We start from the raw sequence: 17,016 nt of genomic DNA, 5'->3' as shown, positions 1-17,016 counted from the left end.
GGTAGATTTTCATGTGTTTCTTTATTTATTCTTTTAATAAATATGTAATTTGGCCACAGAATTTATAAATCATGCTACAATATGACTCCTTAAGTAAATTTGATGTTCAAGTAGAAGAGAAAGTGTAGCATTTACAGTCCTTTACATGTTCATAACACTTGCAGATTTCTGTTTGGTAAATGCAATTGAAATTTCATTCAAGTTTTGAAAATTAGGATTCACATGGGGAGCACTACAAACTACTCGACAGGCTCAAGCATACCAAAACAATTTTCAGCATTAGCTTAGAGAGAATCGACAAAGCCTGTTATTTCAGTGATTCCGTTGCAGCCCAAACGCATAGATATATAATGGTACAGCAAACAAAGCTACAACCAATCTTTTACCTGTATAGCTTAGACATCTGTTATCCTCAGCAATACTGATGTACAAAGAAGATAAAAATGAAACTCTAGTAAAAGTGGTCAAATATGTCATCTACCAGATAAAGAGCAATGCAGTCATTTGGGAAAATAAATAATAAATAAATAAATAACAATGAAAACACACTGAAGTGCAAAGAAATTACTTCCTTAAAAGCTGATTTTTTGTCCTCTGTCAATTAAGCCATTATTGAAATATATGTCAAATATACTTTTGTGAGAAAATAGTGACAAACTGTATTTAAAAAAAAAATGTTCCAGATGACAAAACCAACCCCCAAAACACTGGTGCACTACCACAAATCCATGCATAAACTGAAATGTAACAGAATCTCTGCTTGTGACATATCTTCCATCTGTTTAAATGAAATGTTTTGTGTTATTTTTCCTACCTGCATTCATTTGTATTTCTTTTTTTTCAAATTAGATCACACTGGATAGGATTTTCTGTTGTCTGGCACCTTGTGCTAAACAAAAGCAGTATTTGTGATATGAATGTCGTTTGACTCCTATTTTGCCCCTGTATATGCTAAGAAATATCTGCATATGATACCACAGAACAGAATTAGGCTCCTGTCATGTCCAATTTTTTTAGTGCTTTACAAATTGATTCTTTTTCAATGAGGGTACATTCCTAAATTGAATTCATACTTTCTTTTTTCCATTCAGACCTATATATCATCTTTACTAACAGCTTAAATTCAATGTGTGTAGAGTCTAAAAAAAAAACGCATTTTCCTATGTTGTTTTTTATATAGAAAGTGACAATAAAAATTACCTACTTTTTTTTTTTTTTAATTTAAACAAATTGGAATGAAACACACCCAACTTGGTTCATACACAGAATGCAGACAATTTGTACTGTTTCACAAGAGCATCTATCTTCTTCTTTGTGCTAAGTTTCATGAGGAATAAAATTCCATACATCTAGGAATGAAAAAGAAATAGCTATAAGGAAGGGGTGTGAGTGTGGGTATATAGAGCATATGCTGAATGGCTAAAAAGGGAGGACATTGTATGGCTCAAATTCTGAGATCCATTAAGCCCTAAGAACTGAAGGGTTGTGCAGCAACCAGCAACATCCAGGTTTTAATGACAGCTCTGTCTCTGCCTAATTCTGGGGCCTTGGACAAGCCCCTACCCTGCCTAGGTCTCAGGTATTCCTCCCTCCCCCAAAAAAAGCACAAATTCACAAAATATTGAGCATACTTCAGTATTAGGATTGTTTTTTGTTTTTTGTTTTTTTAATAAATATAAATTCTACATATAATTTAGAATTACAATAATGAGTATCATCACAATGTAGCTAAAAATTTCCTCTCACAACCAACTCTGCTAAATTACATTGGGCTAATAACACTAAAGAAACAGTTGTCATGGTTACCAGAAATTTAGAGAAACTCCTGGTGTTCTATTTCAAGCACAACTCAGGCAACTGTAGGACAGCATACATTACGAATCTTCTTTGAAATATTTGTCCATGTTCATCTAGAATATATACATTGTGATACAGCAACTTGGCTAGTCACGTTAAAATTAGTTTAGCAGAACTATGCAGTAAGAACAATACACAAGAATGATTTCCTGTGTTAGTAACTTATCTATCAGACCTTCAACAAATATTTACATTATGAAAAAAAAAAAAAAAAAAAAAGATTTTCTGCAATTTTAAGAACTTTTCACCTAATAGTTACATCGGTATCACAGCCAACAACAGCAACAGAACATGTTTTGTGTCTTAATCACTACATTATGTCATATGTTCCACTTTTTTTTTTTATAGGATACAATGAAACATATTATAAAATTATACAATACATACAATTTTTCTTTTCTCCTGCTCTATGAGGATTACTGTCTATTACTATGGAACTGAAGCCAAAAAGACAGTAAGTTATTTCTGCTGCAAATCTAGAAAACTTTATATGTGGCCAAAGTCTATTACTGGAAAAAAAAAGCAGGCATACAATTGTGTGAGGAATTTACATAGAGCTTCCATTTAACTATAATCAAATATGGCCAACATTTTTTAGGGATTGGTGTCAGGAGAGAAAAAAAAATCTTAATCTCCAAAGCATCTTACAGCATAGATATAATTGTAACAAATTGTGTCCCCAGTCCTTTTAATAAAAGACATTATTGTATAATTTTAGTGACATGAAAGTTTTTTGGTTTTTTTTTTCCTAGGTACTTAAAATCAATACTTTTCTCTGAAAAAAGTAATTAGAACAGTAAAGCTGGGAGTTGATGATCTCAATAAAATTAATTTTTATATGAACATGAGGAGAATTCTATGTAGCTATTTGGACAAAAATGGTTAGTCTCTTACAGTATTAGCCAGGGATTACTCTGAGTATGTGTAAATGTATGCCAAGCAAAGAACATTCACGTTATGACACGAGAGAGGGAGAGCCAGTACACACGTGGATTACAGCATCACATTTCAGTTAAAGGAGACAAGGGGGAAGATCAGAAACAAAGGTACAGCATTATTAGGTTATTATAACAACTTGGAGACTGCAGCTAATTTGATATCATTGCTAGTGAAATTAAATACTTTTGGAGAATGCATTTAGGCAGATACATTCAGACAGGACAAACTGAAGCACAAATCAGAATCACAGAAGGTAGCCACTCAGCACACACCACTGCTATGAGTCACAGTATGGAGACAAGAAAACGGAAGAACCAATGGTAGAGAGCTGAGTAAAAGAGAGCAGGGAACAAGCCAGATATCTGACAAGAATGCTACTAATTTGGAATTTTAGGACTTCTATCCAAAATAATCTAACAGGACCGGACTTTTGTGCTCTTTTAAAGGAATCTTTTGAAACATCAGATACCACATGCGGTATTTACACTGTCTTTTATGAGTAGGAAAAAAACTTGGTGTAAAACAAACATGGAGCCATATATATCACTAATATAAATCCAACAAAATAGAACTATTTCATGAATATTCAGATGAAGCAAAAGCTTATGGAATGCAAATCCTTAGGAGCTACCTTTTGAGAAGCCAAACTAACTTGCAAACATCTAATTTGAAACTCACAATTTGGGATCGTGTTTTTTATGTATCACTTTTAATAAAGGAAAACCTACAGGTTTATAAAAATGTGATGCTGTCTTGCACACTATATCCAGGACTGCATATAGAACATAACACTGGTGGTAATGTTGACATTGGACAGACATACACACATGAACAGCTTTTGTCCTAAAACACATCAATCTCCTCAAGAAGTGGATGCTTAAATTTTCTACCTTGCATTTGTACCTGCATTCAGTGGATATACTACCTGTTCTGCTTTTGCAGCTAACTGTTGCTCTTCAAGGCATCTACCATTGTCTCTTGCTGAACTGAGCCTCAAAGTAACAAAGTTTGGGATTGGTGAACTGCTCAAAACAAGGAGCACTTACAAAACGACCCAAGCCTTTCTCTGCACAGGAAACAGCATCTTCTCTGCACTTTACTAGATGCCAGACAGCACTGACTCAGCTGGGAAAAGTGCGAGCCTCTGCAAGTCAAATGCTATACCATACTATTTAAAATCTTCAAGGAGGAAAACTAAACTGAGCTTCAAGCACTTCTTTCCTCCCTCCAGCCTTCCTGCCTTCACTTCTTCATACAAATACTGTTTTTACCAATGCAAAAGAAGTTTGGCTGACCGCAGTTAGCACTGATTAAAAAATGCCTTATGCCCATCAGTCAGCTCCTTCATATCACATGTGCTCTCCAGGAACAGAATTCTGCAACATAATTCCTCTGCTGGGGTTCTGTTACAGACTTTTTTTTTTCCCCACTATCCCTCACTCTCTCATCACATAAGCAAAGCACAATGTTATCTCTCTTTCACACGTGCTTCAGCAGACTGTATCAGGCAACAAAAAATTTACAAGCCAACAGAGTAGAATCCTAAGTGCATCCACTCAAAAAGAGATTTGGTACACAGCTTTGGGATTCCTAAACAACCTAGCTTTTAATGCTTTTCTGTGTGAGCTTTTTCAACATTTCACTCACGACAAGCTTTGTGGGTGCTGCCTGCCCTACTTAAAGCAACGAGCACAACAGAATTATAACTAACACAAGCATTATCCTATTCCTGCACTCAGTAAGGCCAACACTGCCTTCCTCAACGCTTCCAAGCTCATTAGAGTAAGTAGTTATTTGTTACTCTGTGACAGAGACACATTATGGACTAACAGATGGCTATAAGGGTGGTAAACAGTAGAGCACCCAGTTGCAGCACCAGGACATAAATGGATGCCTTGTAAGAGACAGCATAACCAGTACTCCACAATACAGCATGTACCATCTGCTAAGCATTGCAAAAACTGAGACTGCATCAGTATGTGATGATTATTTTAGGAAGCTGGGATATCCAGGGGAGTTATTCATAATAATGTGTATTATAACAGGTTTGGGAGTCATTATTTGTTCTGGGGACACCACTGGGATAGTGTAGACAAAACTCCAGCAGCATCCAGGTGCCTGTGTGTAGCCATGTATTTTTGGGGAGGTTGGAGGAGGGAAGCAGGCAATTAAGTAAAATTAATATGGTTTTGTCAATGTAAAAACATAGAATATATAGAATATTCCAGAATACTTGTCTTGTCCTAATAAAATGATCAATTGGGAGTTTTAAGAAAAAATCCTTCTTCTTCACACACCGCACCATCAAACTGAGGAAGCAAACACATGATGGAAACCAACGTAGAAACAGGTTGAAGAAGGGAGCAGTCATCAAAGGATATTAAGAAAAAATGTAGTGGAGACACTGAATGTTTGACGTATCTGTCTTTGGGCTTTACTGATAACTCAAATGCCAGGTAGCAGTTATGAATCACTGTTTTCTTCTCAAAATTACGTGCATGTGTTCCTGCAAAGTCTCTTGGTACTGAGAAATACAGTAGCCCCTTTTATATTATACTGGTATGACTCAGTTTTAACCTTTTTTGCCAACAGTGCTCTGAGAATTCACATCAAAGTACCTCAGCAGAGGAGCTAAGCATCTCTTTGTAAGGTCCTGCAATGAGAGATGCCACTTCTCATAACCCCATATTATAGCATAGAGGAGTTTCTAGGGTCAATGCTGTCAACTTTTAATAGAGTGAGAAAAACAGGTACAATTAGAGATTGCTGAGCTACAACACACATGAAGGATTCATTCAACCCTGCCCAGCCCTCCAGTGCGGGTGGCATGCAGAGATGGGAGACCAAATTTAGTAGTTAGGGCACTGCATGCTGCCCAGGTGGTTGTTCCCTGTCTTTTTAGGAGAAAAAAAATGTCAGATGCAAACATCCAGCAGAAAAAAGAACATAGCAATATTTTCTTGTCATTGTTCATTCCCACCATCCACAATCACACAATTCTGGACTGCCTTGTTAAAACGAACATAACACTGAGTATAAAGTTGAACTAGGTTATGGTGCTCATTTCATAAGAACTTAATAACCTAGTAAATAAGGCAAGTATGGTCAATTCTCCCTAATCTGGGTGACTAGTGAATAAGAAGCTTCAATAATGTGGACAGACATAACACCCAGATAACCTGGTACCTGAGGAATACAATGCAGATGCTCAGTCCCACATAGCTGGCACAGCAAACTGCAGAGATCCTTGGTACTCAAGACAGCCCTTGTTTTACTACCCTCTCCTCTTTCCCAATCCAAACCTTTCTTTAATACAACTTCTCTGATTTCTCTGCTACTGTTTGCCTTTTCCTCAATGTTCAATCCTTACTCATCTTCTTGACCGCAAGCATCCAAGATTTAAAACATACACAGCTGAGAAAAGTCAGTAAAATAGCTGCCTCCTCAGCTTCAGCTGGTGGAAGCTTGCTCTCCTGTGTGCAGGTTAGGCAGATGTTGGCCACTTACACAGTTGTTACTACTACTGCAGTTGCCCTTCCATCTGATCTTGGAAATAAACACCAGCACCCTCAGATGAAGGAAAAATACGTTACTGAAGGCTCAGGCAGTGAACCTAGGAGTCATTCACGTTGTCACATGAGGAATACTGTCCTCATGCTTTTCTATTCTCACAGTCGTGTTCAAGCACAGACCCTGCAGGACATGAAGAGTAGGCTACATGGACTTTTAAGCTTGGATTTGCAGCCTGTAAGAAGCAGAGCACTTTGACATCCTAAGGTTTGTGTAGATTCCTCAGGAATATAACCTTCTAGTTCAACCCTAATTAGCAGAGGTACAGTTAAGTCTGAGTAATCTGGGGACTTAAGGAATATTCTTCTGTTCTTAGCCTGCCAGCTTACTGTCAACACAAACCCTTGGCAGATCATTTTATTCTCCCAGTCTCAACTGGGGCTGATTAGATGTGAATTACACTAGACTTGTTATATTTCTGTTTCTGTTCTCTTACCGTCATCCTATACTTCATGTGGTATGCTATTAATACAAACGATAGACCACAACCAAGCCTGGACATATCTATACGAACTCCATTTCCTTCAGCTACCTCCCTGCAAGCCATTGCTGGGATCCCTATGCCATACTGACTCTTTCAAAAGCACCGTTAAATCCAGGCTAATGAACTTTGTTAGTTCTAGGCTAACTCCTCCCTGAGCAATTGTGGTACTGCTGCAATACTTATGTTTTCTTGCTTTTCCAGTCACGAAGTTGATTAACTCATCCTCCACACCACTTGCTTTGTGCTCTCTTCAGAGCAAGCTATTCATGCTTTCATGGTATGCTTCTTGAGCCTAGTGTCTGCTCATGGATAATTTAAATATATTCATACAGCTTCCAGAAGTGACTAATACAATCGTCTTTGAAAATAGGTGCTACGAACACTAAAAATGGATGATTACAGCAGAAAACATACTCTTACAGGGTAACATTTTTCTTCCAATAGCCATGTGCATGTTCTCAAACAAAAGAGAATTTGCATAAGACGATTGGGAATTCTTTTCTTCAGAAATGCGACGTTTGGAATACCCTGTAGCAGTGTACTCCACAGGGTGTTGTATGTGCAGCAAGCAGTGTACATACTACCTGACAATATGCTTCATTTCCCTCAATATTAGAATTTATCATTTGATGCTTTTAGCATCAGATTACCCACTCATGCCTGAACCATGATAAAAGGTGGGGAAAAAGAAGTCTTCCTGAGATATCATTACCAAGACATTATTTTGTGTGCATGACTCTATAAACATATTGTAAAGTCTAACGTCTTTTGCAGATAGTTAACTAAGAATCAAAATTTTCACAGAAATTAGGATCATGGTTCATTTCAAACTGGAGTTTCTTCTAAAATCCCAACCCTAATTTATTTCTTTCAGCTACAGTAACATTCCTTTACCATGTCTTTTTAATTTTTTATACCCACAGTTATAAAAAATTTAGGCTGAAATCATTCAGGAGAATCATTTCAAAAGAGATATAAGAACAGACACACTTCTGTTACTGTGTCTTGTTAGTCACAGAAGATTTATTTTTCCTCTAAATTAGTTTACAATTAAAAAAAAGAGAGATTGTCCATACAGACAGTGTTAAACTAATTTAATCAAAATATAATTTCTTGGACCTTGATTTCCTTAAGGTTGTTATATTTCAGCAAATCTACAACATACATATTTCTAAAATGTGATATTTTGTAATATAAATTATAGATATACTTTAAATTGCTAAACTGTAGTCTGGAATGGCTTTCATATCTTTTCACTAATATCCAACAACTCAATACATGGTAAAACGTACTGTTTATTGCACTAGTTATTAAAACATTTGGTTAAAAGTAGTAAATAAGATCACAGCTGGATTGCGCTTGGGATTGGCAAGGAGCTAAAACACCTTTCACATCTTGGTTACTGGTTCAATTCAGTGAGTACCCATTGAGTTTATTTTAATTATATTCTTTTTTTTAATAAGCTGCAAAAAAAGCAGTCTTCCTTCCACCCACATCCCCATCCCCAGAGATGCTAGGTTTTTTCAAATGAAAAGATGTATCACCAAGGCTGAAAAACAGTTGAATGCTAACTGTCTCTGTAATGGTTCTACCAGACCAGGACTCAAATGCCTTAAAGGGAAGGCTGTTCATTCCCCTGGTCCAATCCACGTCAACAAAGCATCATGGAATAACAATGGACATGTTTACCCTGCCTGGCATGCACACTTCCTAGCAGAGAAGAGCTCAGTGAAAGCTGGAGGCTCCTTGGGCTTTCAGCTGGTACACACTGCTTGACTAAACTGCATATTGCACCATCAGAGCTCACCAATTTCATCTGCTTTCTGATCTTTATCATACAGTCCTGGGCTTTCTAAAATAGAATTTCTTATGCTTTTCCTATTCTAGTCAGATCTTGTGATAAAACTGAAATTTAACATAAGAAATGTTACTCTTTTAGCAATAAAACACTATTTAAAGTGAATTATAGGTGACATTAAGATTCCAAAAGAACTTGGGGAACTTAGAGAGTACTTAGTGGGATTTTAATAGGACTTAATATGGGTATTTCAGCATTTCAGGGGACATTTGAAATTTCCAATCTTCTTATATTTCATATAAATGACTCATTATGGCCATCCTATGTAACTTCTATGTGATCATACAACATAAGACTATCAGGTGAAGAAGAGTTAAGATTTGAACTCAGGGATCCACAATGCTGGGGTTAACTACAGCACTTACCCATTAGGTCTAAGGTCAGGCAGGGGCCTGTCCAGTGGCAGGCGATCACTCAGGTAAGCATTGTAGCCATAATACTGAAATTGTTTAAGTGCAATACGTCTGTTTTCAGGACTGAGATCCTGGCCCCAGTGAGCAAAGAGAGACGAGTCGGTAAATGCCTCAGCAGGATTTTCTTCCAGTTTTGGTGGAGCTTCTACAAAAGACAAAGACAAAAACAAACAGTTTTAGACTTTCATTCCAACAGGCTATAGTGCACATTACTTTAAAAGGTATAACTTTTGGGAGAACACCACACAGAACAGCAAACACTGCCAGCTTATTGCAGCCTGTAAGTCTTCACGTACCATGCCCTCACAAATCTCTAGGGGCAGTATAACTGTTAGTAGTTGAGGCTCAAAATTTAATATTCAAAATACAGCTAAGTTAAAAACAATTATTTTCCATCACAGTAAAACTGACAACTCTAAATGACTTAAAAATTAAAATAAAAATCTCTAAATTAATCCAAAAGAATTCTTATCAGACAATGAGATTTTTTGGTTTTGTTTTTGGTTGGTTGGTTTCACATGCAAAGGTGAATTATTTAATTTCAGCCTGAATTATCACGCTAAGGGTAAAATTTTGAAGGGAAATACAAAGAAAGAGAGAGTGTGTGCAGGATACACAACATAGCTGCTGAAATCTGTATTAGGTAAGTTATTTGAAACTACAGAGTCAGCATAGAGAAAAAAATCGCTGCACTTAGCATCCATGTTTAAATAGCAAAACAGTTTCAGTCACACCATATTTTTTTATACATTATTTTTTATTTTTATAGTCCGGTTTATAGTCTATACAAATTTTTGGTCTGTACTTCGATGTGTGCAATGATGGTACTAGAATCTTTACTCAGCAACAGTTATGTAATTATAAAAATGCTTTTGTTCCAAAAGGCTACATCTCTGGCTACTATACCAGAAGAGAAGACAGGAAGTGATATGCCCAGATCTTAACTTCTGGTACAATGAAATCACAGCATGCCTTCTCAGTATATATAATTGCCCAAGAGGTCTAATTCAAGGTGACTTATAACAACACCATTTCATCCAGACAGACAACCCACCAGTTTTTATTCAGGTGACCATACAATCAAACCAAAAGAACTATGTGTCTCTGTAAACAGTTTATAATATACAGTACTCTATTAAAGAAATATCAAATGCCTCACTGGACCCTGATTTGTCATTGTAAATAGTGTCTCACAAAGAAAAAACGTCTTCCTTTTCTGGATGTCTGAACTATAAATAGTCTCCATATCCACTAACCAACTAAATAAAAACTCTTATTTCTCAAGCTGTATTCACAAATCATAACCCACTAATACTGGTCACACAGAGACTTAGGACAATAAAAGTGAATCTTCAGATAACTGTCAAATGTGTCCAAGAGGCAGAAGCTTCACTGACACCGTGTCCAGAGCCAGTAGTATATCATTCTCGGCACTCACAGTCACCTACAGACCTGACCAGTTGGCTTAAATCTAGCTACATAAAAACATCTAAAGAGAACAGTTTATATAGTAACAGTATACACCACTAGAATCATGACTTCTGAAGTATGCCAAGAACCACATTCTTTGATCTCTTACTAAGTAGAACACAAAATAGAAAATCATAAATTGAGATTAAGTTAGATGTTTGAATCATTCAAGATATTTTCCTTTTTGCCCAAACAGTACTGGCAGGAAACTAATGACAGTTGTTTTCCTGCATTACATTCCAATTTCTGTAAATATAGAATGTTTCTTTACTTGTCAAGTACTGTTGTACAACCTGAATCCTGGAATCAGCTCCATTTCTTCAAAGATGAAATACATGCTAAATCCTCAGTCAAATAGGGAAACTACTCTGTCAGGCCACATAAATGTTACAGAGTAGAGATTGCGGTTTGAATCAAAGTCTGCAATGGAAATTAAGAAAACTTCATAAATTCAGATCTTTTATAGAAGATCCTAACTTGAGAAATGCAGAACAGCTTTTAAATACCAGTCCAGAAATCATAGCACTGGGAAAGCCACAGACACCTCTGCTGACTACTAAGTGACTTCCACAAAACCAACTTGAATTTACACAAATAATGTCACAAACTATCTTTACATCTTAAGAGATGCTTAGATCAGGTGCAGCCAGTAGAAATTACTGTTGCTCAGCACTTTTCAAAAGCATATGCATACATGCTAGTCAAAAAAACTATGCAAGTATTTAGCTTGTGTGTTAAACACACACCTAAGTTTTCTACTGAAACAGAGACTTTACAGCAAACAGGATTCAAGGTATGGTCACATTTACAGATTTACAGTCACATAAGCACTACTAGACATGAATTCTATAGAATGAGCTTTTCCAAAGGGTAGGAAGGATGAACAACCTGGGTTTGGGGGACACAGAGAATGGTATGGTGAAATAACATTGATTTTAATAAGAAAAAGTTAAAGAAACAAGCAAAACAAAACAAAACAAAAAACACAATCAAACAAACGAACAGGACACATCCAGAGGATAAAGGTTCTGCAAGACAAGCCCACAAACCTGTGCTGCCACTTAACAGGTGGAAAGCTTTAAGCTCCACATGCCATCTTCCCTTTTTCCTGGACTTTCTATTCTGATTAGTCCCTGACTCCTGCTAACAAAATGTTACTCCCACAAACAATCCTGGTATTTATTTTTCATCTATTAAAAGATTAACGTACAGGAGTGACACTTTTTTTCTAATGTCCATATCGAATTAACACATTCGAGGCAGAAAAAAACCTTGACGTTACTGTGAGGGTGGTTCTTCATGAGCAGGTACAACAGGAGCAGCCACTCGCTGCCAGGCTGCCCTTGCTAAGGTCAGGAACCACTCCTCACCTCCTCCCAGGTAATGGTTGGACCAGATAATCTTTAAGGTCTTTTCCAACCTTAGTGATTCTATGATTCTAAAGGAAAAGTGCCATTAATCTGGATTTCTCCAAGTCAAGCACAATTTTTCTGAAGTCTTTAACATCTATATTTATAATTATACCTACGGCAGACAACTGCCTGATGTAGGATACACCCACATGCCAACCGCACAGCTATGCCCCAAAAGAGGTCTAAAGAAAACTGAGACTCACTGTAAGAGCAGTGCATGGCATATGCATTTGTATCTGCAGATAAAGGGGAGATACAATGATAATTTTCCATGGATGGATGGCCATCCCAGCAACAACTGTCTTCACAGAACTGTACTCACACATCTGCTTGATTTTATCTAATAATTTTGTGGCTGAGAGTATCTCCTAATTCTTGCTGCTTTCTGTTTGAAAAAGCATTCAGTAAAATCCAGGTTGTATCTGCAAGAATAAGATTTTCAAGTGATGGATATCTGTGAATGTAATTTTACAAGGTCTAAAAAATACCTTGTTAAACACAGCCACTTTTTGTATGCTAAGTAAACATTATTTCAATATATTCTACTACAGGAAAAAAGCATTACCAAGAACCTTCAATTAGAATTTCAATCAATGGAATTAAGCATGCATCTCTGATGACAAAGCCTTTCTTTCCTTTATTTGGCTGAAAACCCTTGGGGAAGTGCCTTTATTCAGTCAGTCTCTCACAAGAAATAAAAACAATTATTATAAGGCCATGAGCTGCCTTTCGACTACTCCACTAGCATATTTTATATCTTAGTCTGTGAAAACAGAAAGTAACCGCAGTCTCTGTAGTGAGTTTACGTGGCAAGGTTTTGGTAGCAGGGGGCCATAGGGGTGGTTTCTGTGAGAAAGATCTAGAAGCTGCCCCATGTTTGGGAAGGGCCCCATTGTTTTCCAGAGCTGAGCCAATAAGCGATGTTGTTTTGCGCCTCTGTGAGAGTATATTTAAGACAGGGGAAAAAACGCTGCGCCAGACAGCAGCTGGGAGAGTCAAGGGAGTGAGGAACGGCCTTGCAGGCACCAAGGTCAGTGAAGAAGGAGGGGGAGAGGTGCTCCAGGCTCTGGAGCAGAAGTCCCCTGCGGCCTGTGGTGAGGACCATGGTGAAGCAGGCTGTCCCCCTGCAGCCCATGGAGTACCACGGTGGAGCAGGGTTCCACGCTGCAGCCCGTGGAGGAGACCACGGTGGAGCAGGTGGCCCTGCACCGACGGAGGCTGCCGCCTGTGGAAGACCCCTGCTGGAGCAGATTCTGGGCCGGAACTGTAGCCCGTGGAGAGAAGCCCACGCAGGAGCAGGTGACCTGGCAGGAGCTGCAGCCCGTGGGGAACCCAGGTTGGAACAGTTTGCTCCTGAGGGATGGACCCCGTGGTACAGACCCATATCTGGAGCAGTTCTTGAAGAGCTGCTGCCTGTGGGAAGCCCACGCTGGATCAGTTCACCAAGGACTGCATCCCGTGGGTGGGACCCCACAGCACAGGGGACGAGAGTGACCGAGAAGGAGCGGCAGAGAAGAAGCGCTGTAGACTGACCATAACCCCCAGTCCCCTGTTCCCCTGTGCCGCTCGGGGGAAGGAAGTGGAAGAGGGTGGTTGGGGGGGAAGGTGCTTTTGGTTTCTTTCCTTTGTTTCTCACTTCTCTAGCTTGTTAGTAATGAGCGATATATCTTACTATCTTCTTATGCCGAGGCTGTTTTGCCCGTTACAATAATTACTAAGTGATTTTCTCATCCTTATCTCAACCCTTGATCCCTTTTCACATGTTTTCTCCCCATTCCTCTTTGAGGAGGGGGAGTGAGAGAGCAGCTGTGGTGGAGCTCGGCTGCCCACTTGAGCAGAACCACGACAGTCTCACAGCCAGTTCTTCTTACCACTTATTTCTACCATTACAGAATGATGATGGGAAGCTAAGGCTCAAAGGTAAGCCAGTAAGTAGTACTGCCTGAAGCAATACTAAGGTAGGCACATTTATCTGCTCAGTTATTACTAAGAAGGAAAGATCAGTTCCATTTTTCCTGTGGGAAGAAAGCTTATCATCCACAGCATATTGCTGTATATGTTAACATTGGGTCTTTCTTCGCTACATTGACTTTCCACATCATGCAAAGAAGAGCAGTATACACAGACATAAGGCCAGTATTAACTCTTGGCAGGCTGACACTTTGCCCCTAATTCAATTGATTTAATGAATTACACAGATGTCAGATAGCTGGATACCTGAGCTGTGGATGTCTCCTTCCCGAAGCTTCTCCTTCCCAAAGCTGGTCATGGGACCAGTAGGGGTTTGGTCACACACTGTTTAACAAGTCCAGAAACCTCATAGCTTGTTTTCCATAAGTATCTGTGTGTCTTTAGCTCATACTTTATGGATCATATTTACTAGTTACTCCATTAATCTTAATACAAAATGTATTGCTTCATTTGACCTCACTGATGGCAGTATCCAACATGAGTACTCATTGTCCTCTTTCTATCGCTCATTACATCGTATGTCAGAGACATGGAATCAGAAGATACTGATGAAAATGTGACATGAAACCAATTCTCTCCTAGTAACAAAATACACTTTTATTAGCAATGGAAGAAAGAATGAACTTGCATTAACCCTACCCTTGTAATGAAATACATACCCATACTCTAAAGCCTTTGCTGGCGTATTGGGTACAAACAGCAAGATTTTTTGGTGGGGGGTTGCAGGAGGTGGAAGAGGTCAGGTGCTGCCCTGTGCCAGGCACACATGGCTCCCCAGCAGCCCCACCACTGACCAGAGTTATGCTATTCAGTGAATTGGCAGCACCTCTGTGAAAACTTATTTAAGAAAAGGCAGAAAACAACAAGGGTGGGGGAACAAGGGTACAAGGGAACAACAAAGAAAACAATGATGGAAACAAGGGAATGAGGAAAGACCAAGATCAGAGCAGTAAGAGGTGCTCCACAGCGGAGCAGGTACACCCCCAGAGGGCCTGGAGCCCATGAATAAGCTCATGCCAGACCATAGCAAACACAGAAGAGGGAAGGAGCAGTGGAAGAGAAGGGTGAGAAACAAGTTGCAGCTGAGAGAAACTGCTGTGCACTGATCCTGACCTCCTTTGCTATCTGCTGCCTCGCTGAAGGGATTGAATGAGTTTGACAGCAGTAACAAGGGGACTGGTGAGGAGTCTGAAGTGATCCTGAGTCTGGGAAAAGGAGGAGAAAAGTTGCCTTCCCCCAGTTGCTTAAATGTTTGTGGTCTTTGTTTCCCAATACTCAGGTCAGTAATTAAATGTTTATGTCAATTGGCAGTAAAATAATGCTTTCTTCAGGCAGTGTACAATGAACAAACAGAAAACAGAAATGCTTATCCATTACTATTACCAAGGAACTGTGGGCAAGCAATTGTTAGAAGCCACAAAAGACAAGACACACCTTAGCTACACATTTAACTTACTGATCTCAATTACTATAGCGTACTACTTCATCCCTTTCCCTCCTCTCCATTCCTTTGTTGCCTATTTATAAGCTATGTTTATTTTGTTAGTTTTCCCTCAATACACATTTTTCTCTGGCAGTTTTCATAAGGCAACTAATACAACTGGTACTCAGAGAACAAGATAACAAAAAATCCGATCAGGTGACAAGGAATTCAGGAAAGGCTTTTCTTCATTATCACCAAGCGTATTTATGGCATCATTTGATAACAGCTAATCAGGGCAAAGGAATCATGCTCCCCACCATGAAAATGCAATTATTTCCAGGGTGATACGGGACAACCACTTAACTTACAACAGAATTCTTAAGTCATCAAAGGAAAGAAATGAAGACTATTTTATCCAGCCGTGATGGTAGAAGTTTTTAAGCACCTTGGCAAAATATAATTATATAATTACCATTTGCATCATGTAATTATTTAATTACCTAGGGTTTTTCCCCCCCAAAAAAATGTGTATCTTAGCCTCAGAACTACAAATGCCATCTCTAACAGCACTGATGCATCCATTATGCAGTGGTTTACAGCAGTGACTTTCCTTGAAAGACTTCCTTCAGTTTTATTACCAGTATAATTTTATGTTGATGCAACATATTTCCTGTATATCTGACACGTAAATGCTGTTCCTGTGCATTTACGCTTCCTTATCAAGATTTACAAAAGATCATCAGAACTTCAGTGTCTGCTTCAAAGTTCTGATGGCCTTAACTGGTTATTTAATAATAGGCCAAGTAATAACATTAACAGCTGGGATTTAGTAGATTAAAAAGCTAAGGGATATCACTATTCTTATCTAATTTCAGTCGTAGCTAAGGCACAATGATAATAAAGCATCTATAAATCTTCTAGATTTTTAAATCAAATTAGCATCTAAATCTATAATTGGCACTATGGCTGTTTGCATTGTATCATGATCTATCTGCGGATAATTTGGATTATCAGTTGCTGTCAGTAATACACTTATTTTCCTTTTTTCCCTTCTTACTTGTTTTCCTAAACTGTATATTGCGTAAGTTTTCTCCAGTTTATGATCAATGCTACATTGTCTCTCTGTGGTGATATATTTTTTCATAATTTCTCATGACCACATTTCCCTGCATTTCCACTATATAGAAACATTCTATCTATTACTAACAATTTCTGGTACCACAAGGCCTAGAAGTAAAGAACCCAGATCAAAACATATAACAGAAAATGGCAGCAGAAAGGTCCATCCCTAATGACAATTGGGAATTCCGGTGTAATGCCATATGCTACAGCAACCACATGAATACGGTTCTGCATAATGAACTAGTAAGTTTTGTAAACCAAAACAAAACAAAAACAAACAACAACAACAAAAACCACTTATATAGATATTGCATACCTTAAAAAGCGAAGTCTTTCTTCAGACTAGCATTGCTGAGAACAACAAACAGGATTAACAAGCTTGCAATATAAAGGCATGCTGACATTGTTACCTATATTCCGATAATAACCTCTCAAGCTTATTAAGAAGCACTCGTTTTTCTCACTTCATTCAGATTTCTACTTTTCTTCCTAAAAAA

The 17,016-nt window shown here is 38.3% G+C and overlaps 1 protein-coding gene across 10 annotated transcripts in view; it reads right to left on the bottom strand.

Annotated features, from left to right (window-relative positions):
- GALNT18 (polypeptide N-acetylgalactosaminyltransferase 18) overlaps positions 1-17,016 on the bottom strand; it is a 246,548-nt gene that overhangs the window by 103,386 nt on the left and 126,146 nt on the right. For all 10 annotated transcript variants that reach the window (XM_084519783.1, XM_084519781.1, XM_084519778.1 and 7 more), the window contains one exon: positions 9,074-9,266. In XM_084519783.1, coding sequence (XP_084375909.1) covers positions 9,074-9,266 — 193 coding nt within the window. The remainder of the gene's footprint in view (positions 1-9,073; positions 9,267-17,016) is intronic.

This window comes from Aythya ferina, assembly GCF_964211825.1.
Source record: "Aythya ferina genome assembly, chromosome: 5".
NCBI classification, from domain to species: domain Eukaryota; kingdom Metazoa; phylum Chordata; class Aves; order Anseriformes; family Anatidae; genus Aythya; species Aythya ferina.
The sequence above is the reverse complement of the archived record's forward strand: the minus strand, read 5'-3'. Positions and strand labels throughout refer to the sequence as shown.